The sequence below is a fragment of the Bacillus rossius genome, chromosome 13 (genome assembly GCF_032445375.1).
Source record: "Bacillus rossius redtenbacheri isolate Brsri chromosome 13, Brsri_v3, whole genome shotgun sequence".
In the NCBI taxonomy this organism is placed as follows: Eukaryota; Metazoa; Arthropoda; class Insecta; order Phasmatodea; family Bacillidae; genus Bacillus; species Bacillus rossius.
Window position 1 is genome coordinate 43,057,880 of NC_086340.1, and position 20,846 is coordinate 43,078,725.

A 20,846-nucleotide genomic window follows, 5' to 3' on the forward strand; every position below is an offset into this window, starting at 1 on the left:
TCCAGCAGTCAGGTGGTTCAGCGGAGGGACCAAAGAAACTGTAGGATTGTCAAGAATATAAGTATTCATTGTTTATAAGCAATGAATCTAAATTTTACCGACCAATTTAGGATGCAGGATTAACATAGAAATAAAAAAAAAACTAAGTCTTAAGTTTAAAATTACATCCCAAGGCCAGGTATACATAGGCCTACCTCTTTGTTTGACCTGCAAAACTAGTTTATTGTGAATAATACAGCCATTGAGATAGTAAGCATCTAAATGATGTGTGATTGAACAAGATCTCATCGAAATAATTACGTACTATCGCCCTTAATTACCATTAATTTTTATGATGCAGAAACCTATAATTTATTTGTTAATAAAACCATTTTACAACGGCGACAAGTTTTGTGGTGGTTGTAGAACTTTGTCCCGTTAAACATTTTTCTAAACCCTGTGTTCCACCTCTAATAATTTATTTATTATATCTATTATAAAATAGTGTTATACTTTAACTTCAAAGGCTTATACTAGCCTAAGGCAGTATTTTAGACCTTCCATCGCATTAATGTTTTGAACTTTTATTTTCGTGATAATCTGCAGTCGAAGTTTTCGGTTGAATACATGTTTATCCTGCCTGTACATACGCAGACCTAATTATAGTAGTTTCATGAGGATAATGCTATAAACATGTGTCTATGTGTTTGTCTCGTCAATATGGACTTGCAAATAATCTGACATTCTTTGGCATCTCCTAAACATGTTAAATTTCTGACTTACCACTTTTTCGTTACACCAAAGATGTATCACATGAACCACATACCTACTTTCAGACAAGCGTGTTTCTGATAGTTAATACATTTGCCGATTAATTTATGCAAAATATCTCTGTAAAATATGTAAATCCGTTCCCTGTTAAAATCGATTTGTAACGACATTTCTTCGCAGTAGGTAGACCCTAAACATTAATAATTATCATCACTTAACGTTAACTTCGTCCGTCAATGTAGAGCTTGTCGTCAAAGAACGGTGAAATTTTTTTGAAGTGATATAATGAAATTATTACTTTGACTGTGAAAACTTTTCAGCCACACAACACACAATAATTTTAACGCAAACATACGTCAAATGTTCAATAACAAACACTGCGCAACTATTGCGACAAGCTCCTCCCAGCTATTCGACGTTTACCTCAAACGAAAGTGTTCCTAACATTACGTCGGTTTATGTAATGAATGTAAATGCTCCCGTCGTTGCATTTTGTGCCGCGCTAAGGGTTTTCCAGAACTACATCATGTAAACGGGGATGTAGGAACAGCGAGTACAATCTCCCAAAATTGCTCTGTATTTAGGTGTGGAAAATAAAACTTCATGCCCACAAACCTTGTTTTCCAAAAATCGCTGTGCATATTTCTCACGCAGTAAAAAAATAAAAAAATAAAAATAAATACTCTTCAAGAACAAAGGTTACAAATTTCACTTAATCCTGCATGTTATATATTTCAGTAATCCATAACTAGTACTAAATGTTAATTGGAAAACTCGAGTATAGTGTTGATTGTATAACATATAAAATATCAGCAACGGTACGCGTGAGTATTAAATTATAGATCATTGATGAAACAAGCTTTTCATACATTGGGAATATTTTGATTTTACCCTCCCGTACACCCACTGTAGACTTTGCAGAATTTTTTGACATGTTTTGTATTTGATTTTGAAACATTTTGATTATTCTGTTCGCTGAAGATTTGCTTAAGAATAAAAAAAATATATATAATTTACGTGGCTGAATGTATTAGGAATTGAAAGCAAACCCATCGACAAAGGGATTCGACAGCACACGTGTTACACGACAACCATACTCTGCAAATCGAAATAACACAGACAACACATTGTTAGTTAAAATACTAAAAGTTGCATGCAATCTCAGCTGTAAATGTGTTCCACGCAGGGACATTGAAAATATTTTAACGCTCAATGTAAAGTCGTCACAACTGAATTGCCTTTGTTGTCAGATCGCGGCCTATTCTGGCCGCCTACAGAACTGCGTTTTGAAATTTATCTCTTCAGTTCAAACACGGAGGGAATAAGATTCCTCTCTTCCTCTCTATTTCTCTCGCCTCTTTCTCATGTTTCCGCTATTACGGAAGGATCGCCTCTCTTGTGCGGACATAAATCTTAAAAACTTTAACCTCTTAGTAGCACCGTGCATAAGTCCATTATGAGCCTGACTTAAGTTTACTTGATAGACTTTTGTCCGAGCTGTAGGCCTATGTGAGATTTTAAGGCATAGATCGAACGAAGCTTGAGTAAAATGTTAGTCATCACATTTAAAGTACACAATCAAAACCATTTTCCTGGTTTTAATGAGACGTGTAATTTTTGATTTAAGTACGCCAAAATTAATTAGTTCTTTGCCAAGTACAAGATAACCTGAAGTTCCTTCAAAAACATACAAATAATGAATTTCGTAGCTTTGGTTTTAACTTTACAAGATTCTGAAACATGTTGCTAGTATCAAAACGGGTGTGGCTTAAACTACGTATCACACACCTGGTAGTGTTACAGAAATGAGAAAAAAAAACTGTTTGGAAAAATATTTATATGATCACCATTCGCGCAGTTCTTTCAGTAGGTGAGACAAAGAAAGACATAAACACAATTTCACGCAGGAGCGAGTGAGTTTCTGTTCACAAAAGTTTAATGCAGTATGCAATTCAACAATAATATTTTAAAAAAAACTTTTGATTAAAGGTATGGTTTACCTCTCTAGCACCTGCATTCAAGTCTCCGGAAATCAAATCGACACAAGAAAAAATTAGCTTGTGAAAGGTGAAAAATATTGGGAATACACAACTTTTTCAAATATATCGTGTTTTAGAAGGCACATATATAGTACTACTTTACTTTAGTACTTGTCTATAACAAAATAACTTGTAAGTTACAACTAACATGCTACAGATGACGCGCGCTTTTGATATGTAGGTTAAAAGGGATAAATGAACTAGTGTGTTTGAGAATAACATTTTTGCTGGACTTCTATCAGAACATTACCTTGCGGAAATGGGAATAGTCTTACAATAAGTGTTCCGTTACTAAGCTTTCTCATGTTATCGGCTAAACATTATTTTACCTTTTTAAAATTCATTTCCATTCACGGCATCGACCCAGACCACGCTTTTACTTATGAAATATAAATTTAATTTAACTTTCGGAATTTACACAAGCGCATTTAGGCTTTATAAAAATTCATAATACAATCATAGAACTATTAATTTGGTTTTTTAAATTAGAATTTTGTCTAGCTTAAAACCTGTACTTCATTGTGGTCGTTCTTGTGTAGGCCTATATAAAGGTATTATAAACAAGTAGTGTACCTTTGTTTCTTATGTTCTAGTTATCATAATTTTAAAGATTTATTTATTGACTTGGGTGACAATGCGGACATAGAATGGCTCCTTTAACAAAGGGACTTTATTACGAGCTGGATGGATACCAAGGATTCGCTTCTAGTTCTTAGTTCACCTTTTTTTTTTTAATGCCGTAAAGAAAGCTGTTTTCGCAGTAACATTTGCAGAAGTGCAAACATATGACGGTTTTTTCGAGGACGGGTCTTGATGCATGTTATGATAATGATGAATTACAATATCCCGTCGCCTCCGTCCGTCGTCACGTGACCTGCAGTCAATAGGAAAGCCTGAAAAATGCTATGCATCCGTCCGTCCGTCCGTCCTTCAAAGCTTGGCAAGCGCTAACTTTTGACGGACGGACATGTTATATCTGTGGTTTCGGCAACGGCAGTCTACTGTCATCAGGACACAGGGCTGTAGTGTTTGTGTCGGTCGTTCTTTTTTATATGTAATAACATTGCGGTTCTTAAAGCACATGCTCAAGAAAAAAATTAATCACGACTCTGAATTTTTCCGAGGAAATGCTACCACAACACGTTCATAAAAACGGCATAAATAGCAATAATCTATATAAATCTCAAGTGAAAAAACCACGGACTGTTTGCAGTTCTTATTTAGTAAAAATTTGCCGACGGATGGATGAAGTCAAGTCGTGAATCGCTTGGCTGGATGCGTGGCGTTGACTGACGGAGAAGTAACGGGACTAGGATGTATGCATCCATGCAGTGAATTTAGTGACTCGGGGGGACCTTTCCCTGGATTTCATAGCCCTTCAGAACCGGAGGGTGTTGGAAAAAAAACGTCGTTTCGCCGGATAATAAATCAAAATTGGATTAAAGTAGCTTGGCTTCCGGGTTGTGGACGTGTTCCTTCATAAATAATTATTCGCCAAGGACACGGCTACAACCCAGAAGCCAAGCTACTTAAGACAATGGCCGTGAGAGCCTGCGCACATTATCAAAAATTGGTTTAACTCAAAAACACAATCTCCGGATTTTTTTTTTTTTTTGAAACAAGCAGACGCTGCGACAGACACGCCCACTTGCCAACCGGCCGGTATCGGGAGAATATTTGATCTTGACATGCCCTTGGGGACCAATTAAGATTCGAAAAAAAAATTACGTCACATGAAATTACAATACGTAGTTGGTCAAGATGAAATCACCGTTACGTATAGTCGGACCGAATATAACCCTACTGCTGCGGGGCCGCGGAGGAGAGAGCGTGGTTGCAGACCGGCGCTGCTCACCTAGCGCGTGGATCCTCCGGGAACAGAACCCCAGCAGCAGCAGTAGCGTCGCGACGCCGCAACACCGCCACATGTCCGTCACTGGCTCACTCGCAGGTCTGAACAACAACAACAACAACAACACACCCTCACTGGGACCCGCGTGGCGCGCGAGCCATCGGCGAGACACGACAACAACACAACAACAACAACAACAACCCGCACACGTGTCTCTCTCTCGACGTGGACCGCTCGGCGTCCTCCGCACAACTGAAGGCGGCGCGCCGGGGGACCACTCGCCTGCGCTCCCGGCGAGCGCCCGCAGCAACAAGCTTTCACCGAGCGCACACCGCCCGCAACAAGCGCGCGTCCGCCCGCGCGCCGCTGAGCTCAGCGCCGCGCCGCCCTGACTCCACTCGAGAGTAGGGATGTTCGATATACATCGATGCATCGAAAACATCGATGTTTTCTATTTGATGCATCGAACCCATCCGATGCATCGATGACTTTCGATGTTTAACGATGCATCGATGTATTTCTGTCGATACATCGAAAAATACGTTGTTTTTTTTACATTAAAAGAACGGTCTCGTACTAGGAAGGAAGGAATATTCTATGAAGTTTGTTTATATTTGTCTCTCTGTAATAGATCAAATACAAGCAATAGTTACGATTCTATTACTTCAACTGCGAATTATGTAAATAAATTACAAACCAAACCTGAGTGCAGGTGATGTTTTGTAGTATTAATTAATGGCCCTATCGCATGATGCAAGTTTCGTTGCTAAATTGGAGGGATTAAGTGATTAAGATGTTTTGATCACTGGTTTTGTACTAGACCATTTTCGATCGTTGTTTGAATGTAGGCTAAATAAGGTTATTCAACCTCGCTGGACCATTGTGAATATAGAGAAATAATGTGTCAAGAGTCCTATATTTAGATTAAAATTACGCGATTTGACGTAGGTTAGCTCATAGGCCATAGAAACTAAAACTTATTTTTTTCCATGGTATGAACATAAGAGATTTAAATAATTTACTACATTTAAATTAATATGCACCCTATAAAATTTTTGAGTGTTCATTGGGATTGATAATGTTTATTTCTCGTAGGTAACTGTATTTTCTGTACGAACAGTGTGAAAAGGTTCGATTTTTATAACGTGTTTTGTTATTTTACAAGTACAGGGTATTATATCGTTTACCCATTATGTTTATCTTTTTGTACAATTTAATGTCATCAGCATATAGTAGAATCTTTCAGTTTTTATTGATCTTGAAATGTAATTCATAAAGATATTAAATAGTAGTGGAGATAGATTACTGTCTTCAAGACAGTGTCTTGAGGGACACCCGACGTAATGTTAAAGTACGATGATAATGCATTAGCAACTCTGACTGATAATTTCTATTAGACAGATAGTTCGGCAACCAGTCTGTTTGTCAATACCTAAAATGCATAATTGTTTTAAGAATAATATTATGTTGGCATGTATGTATTAAATGCTTTGCTCATATCAAAAAAAGACAGCATCAGTTTGCTGTCTGGATCTGGATGTTATTTTACTATAAAGATCATTTACATAACTAAATAAATTTGTGAGAGTGGAACTTCCAGATTGAAATCCATTTTGATTTTCAGTAATCTTATTTTTCAAATGAAAATTGATGTGTCTAAATAATTTTTTCGAAATTTTTTTAAAAACTACATAATAAAGAAATAGGTCTGTAATTTGTTAAGATATGATTTTTCCCCCATTTTTAAATACTGATATCACAACTGTGTTTTTCCATGAAGGTATAGGGAAAAGAGGCATTACTGAGGCTAGTGTTAATAATTGAGTGTATATGTCTCTATACATTCTTTAATTATTATCAAATTAAGGATACCGTCAGATCCAGTAGCTTTATTTGACTTTAGTTTCTTAATGACCCACCTAATCAAACTCTCCGTAATCGGTGGCACAGGTATGTTAATAACATTATTATAATTATCTCTAGCTGAAATTTTTAAGTCATCTGGTAGAGTAGAATTTCCTGAAGATTTTTAATATGTCTTAGCAAAATGTTTACTAGATATTTTATAAATATATAACTTATTTATGCCAATGTTTCTATACGATGCATCGAAAACATCGATGTTTTTGTTTGATACATCGGAAAACATCGATGCCACATTACGATGTATCACATCGAAAAAAACATCGATGTATTTTCAGCATGCACATCCCTACTCGAGAGTGACGAGGATTAATGTCGGCACTCACGAGGGAGTAGTTTTTTTGCCGTGTAAAACTATGACAAGGCTTTATTCTGGCTGCTGGCACGGCCGGCGGTGATATCAGATGGATATGTTAATTCTCGGTAATGGCCCACAGAATGGTTTTAACCATTCACACGACAGAATGGAAAAAAACTAAGGCCAAAACTTTCTAATGACATCTTATTATATTGATAGATTCTTGGAAAGTCATAGATCAAATAGTGCTCCTACAATACCCTCACTGGTTCAGCTCTAGGATGAGGGGGTGGTGAGGCTAAGCCAGCCATTTTCCGTAATAACATGACCGAACTATTCTCAAGAATGAAGAGGATTCATGTGTGCACTCACGAGGGGGTAGTTTTTACCGTGTAACATCTTGGTTCTCGGTATACGGCATTTGGCGGGAGCAAACTTCGTGAATGCGACGGAAATGTGCAACAGGAAGCAAGGAGAAGTGCGCGCGATTCAATTTTTTTTGACGCGGCCTGCAGTTGGCGCTTGTGCTGCAGACATTCCCGTGGCGTTTGAAAAAAAGATGGAGAAGGAGTAAAAGAGAGAAAGACAGCTGTTAGGCGTTCGTTCCGCTAACAGTAGTCTTGAACAGCGAGACGCCATTGCCATGTGGCTTTTCTTAAACGTTATAAATACGTTGTGAAATAATGTATAATCTATACTAATAATAAAACTGTTCAAGGCAAAAAGACTGTACATTTTATGAAATGATGGAAAAACTGTTGCAAATGGCTATTTATATTATTGAGAACCCAAGAATATATATATTTTTTAATTTTTGTCTTTGTGTTTGTTTGAGCATCAATCGAAAACTACTCGACGGATTTTGATTTTTTTTAATCAAAAGCTCTTTTGCTAATTTAGAAACTAGGCTATGTCTAAATACAGAAATACACTTTTAAGGGGGTGATAAAAGGTTAAAGATGTTAAAATGATTGATAAATTTCCGAGACATAATTAATCTTTAGAAACTGAGGTACCAATAATTAACATTTGGAAACTTCTCATCACAATTTTTATATATTGCGAAATTCAACCCTTAAGGTGTGACAAAGGAAGGGTTCACGACCGTCCCCCCCCCCTTCGTCTACGACCCAGGTTGTATACAATGTTGCAGGATTACATGTCTTTAAGTAAGTTTCAGTGCATATCCATTCGTTTTCTTACTTAAAGTTAATTTTTCACAGACCACTTTCACCTTTACTAATAACTAGGATTGGACCAATAATATCCTCAAATAGAAATCAGATGCAGCATCATACTGTAGCGGCACCTCGCAGGGTGGGTGGTTCGCACAGAAACATTGCTTAAAACACTTTACGTAGTGAGTGACTTAGTGGTAAGACACTGGACTCTCATTCCAGGGGACATGGCTTTGAATTCTCGTCCGACAACCGTAGTTGTGGTTTTCCTTGGCTGTTCGATATCACGTCATATTGCTGGGAAGGTTCATTAATGCATTCAGTTTATGGTCGATTCATTAGATAGTTTCGTTTAACACACTTGTTGAGTTTATCTGTCTCTAATGAACTCTAATGACGTCAAGCCTACGCAAAAAAAAAAAAAAAAAACTTTTAACCTTTACTCATGTACTGGATTTTAAACTGTAAATATATTTTAAATATGGTGTTTTGTTTTAGATGATATGCGAATAAGTTGATAATTAGAAAAAAAATGTTTTTAAATGTAACTTTAAAATTTTAAAACGGCTTCCGAACAGCTGTGTGTATATTGGATTCTTTAAATGCATTTTTCAAAGTGTGGTTTTTTTAGGAGGATGAATTTTTGCGGCACCTTTCTGTCGTGGTATATCTTGTATAAGGCAGTTAACAAACTGGTAGCCATTTGAATAACATGTTTGCTAAACTGGTTCAACGTTTCTAAGGCAATCAATATTAAATAATTCGTGTTACTTTAAGCACAAGTGCTAGTTAAAACAAGTTGGGATTTTATGAAAATATCAAAATCCCACTTTACAGATTGTTTTCTAGCATCATGTTTTAAGTAATAAATTCCAAAGATTTTTATGTTTTAAGACCAATGGATGAATTTATGCATCATACAAGGCATAAACGCGAGCTATAGTCAACCTGAAATGCGCTAAGTTATTATAATTTTTTTAATATTTTTATTTATATTTTAATAAATGTGAAACTTGTATGTGCTAGGCTCGTGTGGCATAGTCCTGTTGTCACGTGCTATAAAACATGAATGCATGTAAAATAACGATAAAAAAACACACCCGGTGTTCAGTTGTGGCACTGAGTGATACGGATACCGCTCCGAACAAAGCCAGAACCTAGTCGCGAAGGAAGGGAGACAGGTGGTTCGCAGGGCCAGAGGGGTGGGGGAGGGGGCGTGGTCGGGTTCACAAGGCCACGGAGCGCATTTGGGAAGACAGCTCGGCGTGGAAATGCCAAGCGCCAGTGCTGCGATCTGGTCGCGCGTGTCTGAACCACGAGGAGGGAATGGCTATGGCGAAGTGGACAGCGGCGATTGCGCAGTCGCCCAAGCCCAATGAGCTGTTCTGCGCACGGATCACTCCGCTGCTGATGAAGGATCCGTGCTATTTTCTTTTCTCTGCATATTTTAGAATACTATTGTATGGTTAAACACAAAAAAGTAGCCTTTGAGTGCTAATGGATGGCGGTGTTTAAATAACGCTTTTAATGTTCTGAATTGTGTTAGATATTTCATTTTCTTCTGATCAAGTTTAACTGTTTATCCTGTGAATTTATTATTCTTTTTCATTTGCTGTTGGTTCACAAAATTGTCTCACCAGAAGTTAACTAAATGTTATTTTAAAACTGTGAAAGGTCACGGACGTAATCATAATAAACACCGATGTGACTTTTTACAGCTAGTAGATAATATAAACATTGAGACGTAACATAAAATTCAAGATAGATATTATTAATTGCACAGGAAAGCCCTCCAATAATACTAGGGCGTATAAATAAGTAACGCACAAGACAATTACTTAGAAGGAAACGAGAGGGCTCTACTGACTGGTAGCAATGCAAGATCTCTTGATTCCACGCGCCAATAGCTTACGTCAGTCACCGTTAAGATGGCAAATAGTGATTACATCCTCAATTGTGGAGGAACAACCAGTTATGGTTATTTCTTGGTGCAAAAGGAAAGAAAGGTGGAGATATACATTCGGAGATCGTGGAAGTTTACGGAAAAGACTGCATTGATCGTACATTTCGTGAAAAAAATTGCAGGGAATCGGCTGGGAAGTTTTGAAGCACCCACCCTTACAGCCCAGACCTGGCACCCTCTGTCTGTCTGAACGAACATTGAAGTTCCTCGGCGGTCAGAAGCTTCACGAATGCCGCACAAGGAGAGCCAAGATTCTTACACATAAATAATCTTGCATATAAAACTTAATGTTTGTGTGTTAGTCTTCTATTCGATCATGCATCGTTCATCTTGATTCAGTTGAAACTTTGCACACCTAAACTTCGAAATAAGTAAGAGGTCACTGTCCGGGTGAGATTTTGGTAAAACAAAACCTTAAAGCATAATTTAATAATTCTTTATGATATTTCGCCATTCTATAGTTGTAGTACAGACTAACCACGAAAGAATTCGGGCTGTTAAATGTAGTTCACTCTGCATGAGACGGAGCGTGCGCTTTGCATGCAATCTGCGAGCTATCGATATTGGACTGTGCGAGTGCACTCTGTACAGTAATCAACTTAACCAAACAAGAATGCGCTGCAGATAGACTATAATATTGAAAACGTATTTGAAAAAACTTTACACATGACGAAATTTGGTATTTATGTAAATTAAATATAATAACCAGTAATATCCCAACCAATATTGATTTTAAACTTTGAAATGCATAGCTTGGCCTTTGAAACCATGGAGGTATTAGTCTATGGAATGGTTGTCTGTTCTGAAGTACCTGATAAGGTAGCTGTCTGTATAAAGGCTAATATTTTATAAATTTGTTTAATAGATTGAAAAGAACTCTCTAGGAAGAATCGTAAATATGACATAATTTAGCTAATACTGCTAAAGAAACATAATACCCACACATCTGCCGGAAATTAGAGTTAAAATTCATTACAATAAAAATGGTTTTGCTATGCAGAAACCAAATAAAAGCGTGGTAAACAGGGTTTAGATATCGTTCTCCTTTTGACTTCAAGTATAAAAATGACAAAGATTGTATACATAAACTCCCTTACTTACATCCATATTTTAAACAAAAAGGAGAGATTTCGATGGTACCAAACCTTAAAGCAAAAATTAATATGGCATGCGAGTAGTATCGGATAATTGCTGGTAAGTAGTCAGTTCCTCTTTCCTATGGTCCGAATAATAATGGTGACTTGCGAGTCAAGAGTGGTTGAGATAAAGAGAGATAGGTGTAAAGAAATCGAGAGAAATAGAGGTAGAGTGACGGATTGAGAAAGATGGATAGGGATAAGAGAGAGTGATAGAGAAATAGTGAGGGTATATATATATATATATATATAATTAGATAAACAGAGAGGTATATAGCTAGAGAGATGTATAGAGAATGATATATAGATTAAGAGAAATAAAAAAAATATACATATAGAAGAGACTGATCTATAAAGAGATAAAAATTAAAGGCTAAACAGAGATTATACTATAAAATTATATAGTGATATAGATATTTGAAAATACATACACAGATATGGATGCATAGTGAGATATAGAAATATATAGCTAGATATAGGGAATGATAAGGAGAAATGAATATAAAGAGATATTAAGAGAGATAATTACTGAGATAAAAAGAGATAGAGATATTAAGAGAGAATTACAGAGAGATAAAGAGAGCTAGACAGATTATTTGTATGTGTGTGTAAACTTAAAGAAATTACAAATAGGCATTCCAATACGTGTCGGATATTAGCTAGTTTTTAATAAATAGCCTATAGCTAGCATAATTTAGTGTTGTTGATAAACCGTATAGTAACGTTGGGCCACACGAGAACGTTGAAAACGCGCAATGACGCGACAGTCATTTCCTTTGTCCGCCTTAACGTAGCGACCGGTTTGTGCCGTCTTACAATCACGTGGTATGTGTGTCGAGGTTTAAGCGTTGCGCCCTGTGCCTTAAATCCTCGCTAATAGTCGGCAACGCGGCTAGCCAGCGGCGACCGTTGCACAACAAAGCAGAAACACATTCAGTTGCACGCGCCTGGAAACTGCTTTCTCACCGCTGAAGGCTGGGAGCCGCCCCCATTCCCGTTCACAAAACACAGTCCGCAAAGTTGTTTGTTTTTTCATTATTTCTGTGCTATCGCAGAGGAACAGCCTTTCACTTTGTCGCCAAAATTGAATTGGGATTTGTTTCGGATTAAAATACCGAACAGTGCCTGTAGTATGCTTCTGTCTAAATTTGTAATACAGATACTTCTTAAATTCAATAATCACATAATAAACATAGTTCTAATGTAGCTTTCTTTAAAACTTTTTTTTCTTGCAATTTTTTCATGCAAATTAATATACAGAGTTTGTTAACTCACATCTTAACATACTGCTTTGATCATCGTCTTTCTCAATTCACTTGATTTTATTATCATGGCATCTTTGCAGTGATCTCGTGAAACAGAGGGGAATCGAATTCTATATATCTTGAACCGGCAGTTGAACCCATGTCTACTCGGATGCGAGTGTAATGTGTGACCGTTGCTCCCCAGATCTTTTTCAAGTAAATATGAGAGGGGAGAGTGTATAGACTGGAGTGAGAGGTAGAGTAGGGAAACTAGAGATAAAGAGTGGAAGTTTAAAGAGACTGGAAAGAGAGAATGGGTATAAATAATGGAGGAAGAGGAAGGAGAGTAGAGGAGCTGGAGAGAAAGCCAGAGGAGAGATGAGAGAATGGGAAGAGAAGAGGACGAGTATAAAAATGGAAAGAGTTGGGAAAAGTAGAAAGACTGAAGAAAAGGTGGGAGGGAGAGTAGAGATACTGGAGAGAAAGGAGATCAGTTGAAATTGCGGGGAGGGAGTAAAGTAAATTAAAAGTGAAAAATTCGAGAGACTTTTGAGATAGAGGGGGAGAGTAGATTGAATGGTGAGAGAACGGAGTGAGAGGGGAAAGAAGGGGGTGGGTGGAAGAAGGGAAGAAAAAAGAAACTGAAATGAGATAGGAAGGAAACAGACTAGAGAGAGAGCAAGGGAAGTACTGAATGAAGTATGAGATGGGGGTGTATACACTGGGGAGTATACACTGGAGAGAAGAGAGTAGAGAAATTCGTGAGAGATAGTGGAAGGTAGAGAGACTTGAGAGGGGGCGAGAGTAGAGGAGAGAGAGAAAGAGGAGATGTAATAGTGACTGAAGAAAGTGAGGGAAGAGAGTAGAGAGTCTGGTGAAAAAGAGTTAAAATGAGACAAAGGGTGAGAGTAAAGGCTGTGAAGAGAGGGGGGAGAGATAAACCGAGGAGAAAGGATAATGTAGAAAATGGCGCAAGAGTTAAGAGTAGAGTCTGAGAGATTTAGAATGAGTGAGACTGGAAGAGGAGAGTAGAGATATGAAGTAAGATGGACGGGAAGTTGAGTGATTGAAGTAGGAGAGAAGAGAGCTTAATTAGAATGTTGAGAATCAGAGGTGGGAGAAGAGGCAGATAGCAGTGAATTAGGCTGAGTAAGACAGGCTGAAAAGAGAGAGGGCAAGATTAGACAGACTGGAGAGAATGAGGCGAACGCACAGAGATTAGAGTGTGTAAGTGGAGGAAAGAGATTAGATTTAAATAATATAATGATTAAAGAAAGAGAAGAGAGTAGTGAGACTGTTAAGGAAGTGTAGTAGGCACTGAATATGAGGGAGAGTAGTGACTGGAAAGAGAGGAGAAAAGGGGAGAGAAGAATATGGAGGAATATAGGGAGAATAGATGGCCATGAGAGAGATAGGGGAGACAAATTATTGATACAAGAGGGAGGAAATAGAATGCCATGTTTGAGATAAAGAAGTAGAGATATTTAAGTTAGAGAGAAGAGGGATTAGAAACACTGGAAGGGGAGAGTTAATAGATAATTGATATAGATAGGTAAAAGTTGAAAATATATTCTGGAGAGAGATTGGGACAGATTAGACTATCTAGAGAGGTGAGAAAGGGGTTGAGACTGGAGAGAGGGAAGGATAGACTGGTTGTGGAAAGTGTGGAGGAGGTTGGACTGGATGTGGACTGTGTGCAGGTTGGACTGGATGTGAAGTGTGTGGAGGATGGACTGGTTGAGGAGAGAGTGGAGGAGGATGGACTGGTTGTGGAGAAGGTGGAAGAGGGACATAACTGGTTGTGGAGAGAGTGGAGGAGGATGGACTGGACTGGTTGTGGAGAGTGGAGGAGGATGGACTGGACTGGTTGGGGAAAGTGGAGGAGGATGGACTGGACTGGTTGTGGAGAGTGGAGGAGGATGGACTGGACTGGTTGTGGAGAGTGGAGAAGGATGGACTGGACTGGTTGTGGAGAGTGGAGGAGGATGGACTGGTTGTGGAGAGTGGAGGAGGAAGGACTGGATGGGTTGTGGAGAGTGTGGAGGAGGAAGGACTGGACTGGTTGTGGAGAGAGTGTGGAGGAGGAAGGACTGGACTGGTTGTTGAGAGAGTGTGGAGGAGGAAGGACTGGACTGGTTGTTGAGAGAGTGTGGAGGAGGAAGGACTGGACTGGTTGTGGAGAGAGTGTGGAGGAGGAAAGACTGGACTGGTTGTGGAGAGAGTGTGGAGGAGGAAGGACTGGACTGGTTGTGGAGAGAGTGTGGAGGAGGAAGGACTGGACTGGTTGTGGAGAGTGTGGATGATGGACTGGACTGGTTGTGGAGAGAGAGTGGAGGAGGATGAACTGGACTGGTTGTGGAGAGAGTGTAGAGGATGGACTGGTAATGGAGAGTGTGGAGGAGGATGGCCTGGACTGGTTGTGGAGAGAGTGTGGAGGAGGGACTGGACTGGTTGAGAGAGAGTGGAGGAGGAGGGACTGGACTGGTTGTGGAGAGATTGTGGAGGAGGAGGAACTGGACTGGTTGAGAGAGAGTGGAGGAGGAGGGACTGGACTGGTTGAGAGAGAGTGGAGGAGGAGGGACTGGACTGGTTGAGAGAGAGTGGAGGAGGATGGACTGGACTGGTTGTGGGGAGGAAGATGGACTGGACTGGTTGTGGAGAGTGTGGAGGAGGAAGGAATGGACTGGTTGTGGAGAGAGTGGAGGAGGATGGACTGGACTGGTTGTGGAGAGAGAGTGGAGGAGGATGGACTGGACTGGTTGTGGAGAGTGTGGAGGAGGATGGACTGGACTGGTTGTGGAGAGTGGAGGAGGATGGACTGGACTGGTTGTAGAGAGAGTGGAGGAGGATGGACTGGACTGGTTGTAGAGAGAGTGGAGGAGGATGGACTGGACTGGTTGTGGAGAGAGTGGTGGAGGATGGATGGACTGGTTGTGGAGAGAGTGGAGGAGGATTAACTTGACTGGTTGTGGAGAGAGTGTGGAGGATGGACTGGACTGGTTGTGGAGAGAGTGGAGGAGGATGGACTGGACTGGTTGTAGAGAGAGTGTGGAGGAGGATGGACTGGACTGGTTGTAGAGAGAGTGGAGGAGGATGGACTGGACTGGTTGTAGAGAGAGTGGAGGAGGATGGACTGGACTGGTTGTAGAGAGAGTGGAGGAGGATGGACTGGACTGGTTGTAGAGAGAGTGGAAGAGGATGGACTGGACTAGATGTGGAGAGAGTGGAGGAGGATGGACTGGACTGTTTGTGGAGAATGTGTGGAGGATGGACTGGTAATGGAGAGTGTGGAGGAGGATGGACTGGACTGTTTGTGGAGAATGTGTGGAGGATGGACTGGTAATGGAGAGTGTGGAGGAGGATGGACTGCACTGGTTGTGGAGAGAGAGTGGAGGAGGATGGACTGGACTGGTTGTGGAGAGAGTGTGGAGGAGGATGGACTGCACTGGTTGTGGAGAGAGTGGAGGATGGACTGGACTGGTTGTGGAGAGAGTGGAGGAGGATGGACTGGACTGGTTGTGGAGAGAGTGGAGGAGGATGGACTGGACTGGTTGTGGAGAGAGTGGAGGAGGATGAACTGGACTGGTTGTGGAGAGAGTGGAGGAGGATGGACTGGACTGGTTGTGGAGAGAGTGGAGGAGGATGGACTGGACTGGTTGTGGAGAAAGTGGAGGAGGATGGACTGGACTGGTTGTGGAGAGAGTGGAGGAGGATGGACTGGACTGGTTGTGGAGAGAGTGGAGGAGGATGGACTGGACTGGTTGTGGAGAGTGGAGGAGGATGGACTGGACTGGTTGTGGAGAGTGGAGGAGGATGGACTGGACTGGTTGTGGAGAGTGGAGGAGGATGGACTGGACTGGTTGTGGAGAGTGGAGGAGGATGGACTGGACTGGTTGTGGAGAGTGGAGGAGGATGGACTGGACTGGTTGTGGAGAGTGGAGGAGGATGGACTGGACTGGTTGTGGAGAGTGGAGGAGGATGGACTGGACTGGTTGTGGATAGTGGAGGAGGATGGACTGGACTGGTTGTGGAGAGTGGAGGAGGTTGGACTGGACTGGTTGTGGAAAGAGTGTGGAGGATGGACTGGTAAAGGAGAGAGTGTGGAGGAGGATGGACTGGACTGGTTGTGGAGAGAGCGTGGATGAGGATGGACTGGACTGGTTGTGGAGAGAGTGGAGGAGGATGGACTGGACTGGTTGTGGAGAGTGTGGAGGAGGATGTACTGGACTGGTTGTGGAGAGAGTGGAGGAGGATGGACTGGACTGGTTGCGGAGAGAGTGGAGGAGGATGGACTGGACTGGTTGCGGAGAGAGTGTGGAGGATGGACTGGACTGGTTGTGGAGAGAATGGAGAAGGATGGACTGGACGGGTTGTGGAGAGTGGAGGAGGATGGACTGGACTGGTTGTGGAGAGTGTGGAGGAGGATGTACTGGACTGGTTGTGGAGAGAGTGGAGGAGGATGGACTGGACTGGTTGTGGAGAGAGTGGAGGAGGATGGACTGGACTGGTTGCGGAGAGAGTGGAGGAGGATGGACTCGACTGGTTGCGGAGAGAGTGGAGGAGGATGGACTGGACTGGTTGCGAAGAGAGTGGAGGAGGATGGACTGGACTGGTTGCGGAGAGAGTGTGGAGGATGGACTGGACTGGTTGTGGAGAGAATGGAGAAGGATGGACTGGACGGGTTGTGGAGAGTGGAGGAGGATGGACTGGACTGGTTGTGGAGAGAGTGGAGAAGGATGGACTGGACGGGTTGTGGAGAGAGTGGAGGAGGGACTGGTAATGGAGAGTGTGTGGAGGATGGACTGGTAATGGAGAGTGTGTGGAGGATGGACTGGTAATAGAGAGTGTGTGGAGGTTGGACTGGACAGGTTGTGGAGAGAGAGTGGTGGAGGATGGACTGGACAGGTTGTGGAGAGAGTGGAGGAGGATGGACTGGACAGGTTGTGGAGAGAGTGGAGGAGGATGGACTGGACTGGTTGTGGAGAGAGTGGAGGAGGATTAACTGGACTGGTTGTGGAGAGAGTGGAGGAGGATGGACTGGACTGGACTGGTTGTGGAGAGAGAGTGGAGGAGGATAAACTGGACTGGTTGTGGAGAGAGTGGAGGAAGATGGACTGGACTGGTTTTAAAGAGTGTGTGGAGGAGGAAGATGGACTGGACTGGTTTTAAAGAGTGTGTGGAGGAGGAGAATGGACTGAACTGGTTGTAGAGAGAGTGTGGAGGAGGAGAATGGACTGAACTGGTTGTGGAGAGAGTGTGGAGGAGGATGGACTGGACTGGTTGTGGAGAGTGTGGAGGAGGATGGACTGGACTGGCTGTGGAGAGAGTGTGGAGGAGGATGGACTGGACTGGCTGTGGAGAGTGTGGAGGAAGGATGGACTGGACTGGTAATGGAGAGAGTGTGGAGGAGGATGGACTGGACTGGACTGGTTGTGGAGAGAGTGTGGAGGATGGACTGGACTGGTTGTGGAGAGTGGAGGAGGATGGACTGGACTGGTTGTGGAGAGAGTGGAGGAGGATGGACTGGACTGGTTGTGGAGAGAGTGGAGGTGGATGGACTGTACTGGTTGTGGAGTGTGTGGAGGAGGATGGACTGGACTGGTTGTGGAGAGTGTGGAAGAGGATGGACTGGACTGGTTGTGGAGAGTGTGGAAGAGGATGGACTGGACTGGTTGTGGAGAGTGTGTGGAAGAGGATGGACTGGACTGGTTGTGGAGAGTGTGTGGAAGAGGATGGACTGGACTGGTTGTGGAGAGAGTGTGGAAGAGGATGGACTGGACTGGTTGTGGAGAGAGTGTGGAAGAGGATGGACTGGACTGGTTGTGGAGAGAGTGTGGAAGAGGATGGACTGGACTGGTTGTGGAGAGAGTGTGGAAGAGGATGGACTGGACTGGTTGTGGAGAGAGTGTGGAAGAGGATGGACTGGACTGGTTGTGGAGAGAGTGTGGAAGAGGATGGACTGGACTGGTTGTGGAGAGAGTGTGGAAGAGGATGGACTGGACTGGTTGTGGAGAGAGTGTGGAAGAGGATGGATTGGACTGGTTGTGGAGAGTGTGGAAGAGGATGGACTGGACTGGTTGTGGAGAGAGTGTGGAAGAGGATGGACTGGACTGGTTGTGGAGAGAGTGTGGAAGATGGACTGGACTGGACTGGTTGTGGAGAGTGTGGAGGATGTACTGGACTGGTTGTGGAGAGTGTGGAGGAGGAGGAGGAAGATGGACTGGACTGGTTTTGGAGAGAGTGGAGGAGGATGTACTGGACTGGTTGTGGAGAGAGTGGAGGAGGAGGAGGAGGAGGAGGATGGACTGGACTGGTTGTGGAGAGAGTGGAGGAGGAGGAGGATGGACTATAAACTGGTTGTGGAGAGTGTGTGGAGGAGGAGGGTGGACTGGACTGGTTGTGGAGAGTGTGTGGAGGAGGAGGGTGGACTGGACTGGTTGTGGAGAGAGTGTGGAGGAGGAGGGTGGACTGGACTGGTTGTGGAGAGAGTGTGGAGGAGGATGGACGGGTTGGTTGTGGAGAGTGTGGAGGAGGATGGACTGGACTGGTTGTGGGTAGAGTGTGGAGGATGGACTGGTTGTGGAGAGTGTGGAGGAGGATGGACTGTGCTGGTTGTGGAGAGTGTGGAGGAGGATGGACTGGACTGGTTGTGGAGAGAGTGGAGGAGGATGGACTGGACTGGTTGTGGAGCGTGTGGAGGAGGATGGACTGGACTGGTTGTGGAGAGAGTGGAGGAGGATGGACTGGACTGGTTGTGGAGAGAGTGGAGGAGGATGGACTGGACTGGTTGTGGAGAGAGTGGAGGAGGATGGACTGGACTGGTTGTGGAGAGTGGAGGAGGATGGACTGGACTGGTTGTGGAGAGAGTGGAGGAGGATGGACTGGACTGGTTGTGGAGAGAGTGGAGGAGGATGGACTGGACTGGTTGTGGAGAGAGTGGAGGAGGATGGACTGGACTGGTTGTGGAGAGAGTGGAGGAGGATGGACTGGACTGGTTGTGGAGAGAGTGGAGGAGGATGGACTGGACTGGACTGGTTGTAGAGAGTGGAGGAGGATGGACTGGACTGGTTGTAGAGAGTGGAGGAGGATGGACTGGACAGGTTGTGGAGAGAGTGTGGAGGTTGGACTGGTAATGGAGAGAGTGTGGAGGATGGACTGGACTGGTTGTGGAGAGAGTGTGGAAGAGGATGGACTGGACTGGTTGTGGAGAGAGTGTGGAAGAGGATGGACTGGACTGGTTGTGGAGAGAGTGTGGAAGAGGATGGACTGGACTGGTTGTGGAGAGTGTGGAAGAGGATGGACTGGACTGGTTGTGGAGATAGTGTGGAAGAGGATGGACTGGACTGGTTGTGGAGATAGTGTGGAAGAGGATGGACTGGACTGGTTGTGGAGAGTGTGGAAGAGGATGGACTGGACTGGTTGTGGAGAGTGTGGAAGAGGTTGGACTGGACTGGTTGTGGAGAGAGTGTGGAAGTGGATGGACTTTACTGGTTGTGGAGAGAGTGGAGGAGGAGGAGGAAGATGGACTGGACTGGTTGTGGAGAGTGTGGAAGAGGATGTACTGGACTGGTTGTGGAGAGAGTGGAGGAGGAGGAGGAAGATGGACTGGACTGGTTGTGGAGAATGTGGAGGATGTACTGGACTGGTTGTGGAGAGAGTGGAGGAGGATGTACTGGACTGGTTGTGGAGAGAGTGGAGGAGGAGGAGAATGGACTATGAACTGGTTGTGGAGAGTGTGTGGACGAGGATGGTGGACTGGACTGGTTGTGGAGAGTGTGGAGGAGGAGGGTGGACTGGACTGGTTGTGGAGAGAGTGTGGAGGAGGATGGACTGGACTGGTTGTGGAGAGAGTGTGGAGGAGGATGGACTGGACTGGTTGTGGGTAGAGTGTGGAGGTTTGGACTGGTTGTGGAGAGAGTGTGGAGGAGGATGGACTGTGCTGGTTGTGGAGAGTGTGGAGGAGGATGGACTGGACTGGTTGTGGAGAGTGTGGAGGAGGATGGACTGGACTTGTTGTGGAGAGAGTGGAGGAGGATGGACTGGACTGGTTGTGGAGAGAGTGGAGGAGGATGGACTGGACTGGTTGTGGAGAGAGTGGAGGAGGATGGACTGGACTGGTTGTGGAGAGAGTGGAGGAGGATGGACTGGACTGCTTGTGGAGAGAGTGGAGGAGGATGGACTGGACTGGTTGTAGAGAGTGGAGGAGGATGGACTGGACTGGTTGTAGAGAGTGGAGGAGGATGGACTGGACAGGTTGTGGAGAGAGTGTGGAGGTTGGACTGGTAATGGAGAGAGTGTGGAGGATGGACTGGACAGGTTGTGGAGAGAGTTTGGAGGAGCAAGGACTGGACAGGTTGTGGAGAGAGTTTGGAGGAGGAAGGACTAGACTGGTTGTGGAGAGAGAGAGGAGGAGGATGGACTGGACTGGTTGTAAAGAGTGTGTGGAGGAGGAGGATGGACTGG

At 43.4% G+C, this 20,846-nt stretch overlaps 2 protein-coding genes across 2 annotated transcripts in view; both read right to left on the bottom strand.

Annotated features, from left to right (window-relative positions):
• Positions 1-4,880, bottom strand: part of LOC134538499 (sushi, von Willebrand factor type A, EGF and pentraxin domain-containing protein 1) — a 248,322-nt gene extending 243,442 nt beyond the window's left edge. Inside the window, exon 1 of the mRNA XM_063379874.1 lies at positions 4,645-4,880. Within this exon, the coding sequence (XP_063235944.1) occupies positions 4,645-4,717 (73 nt within the window). The 5' untranslated portion in view covers positions 4,718-4,880. The remainder of the gene's footprint in view (positions 1-4,644) is intronic.
• LOC134538568 (uncharacterized) lies at positions 4,723-20,199 on the bottom strand (the record flags this gene model as incomplete). Its single annotated transcript, XM_063379992.1, has 3 exons — positions 4,723-4,742; positions 19,691-19,763; positions 20,140-20,199. Coding segments are annotated over 3 exons (153 nt in total), but the record flags the coding sequence as incomplete, so codon positions are not given.
• Between the last annotated feature and the right edge of the window lie 647 nt (positions 20,200-20,846).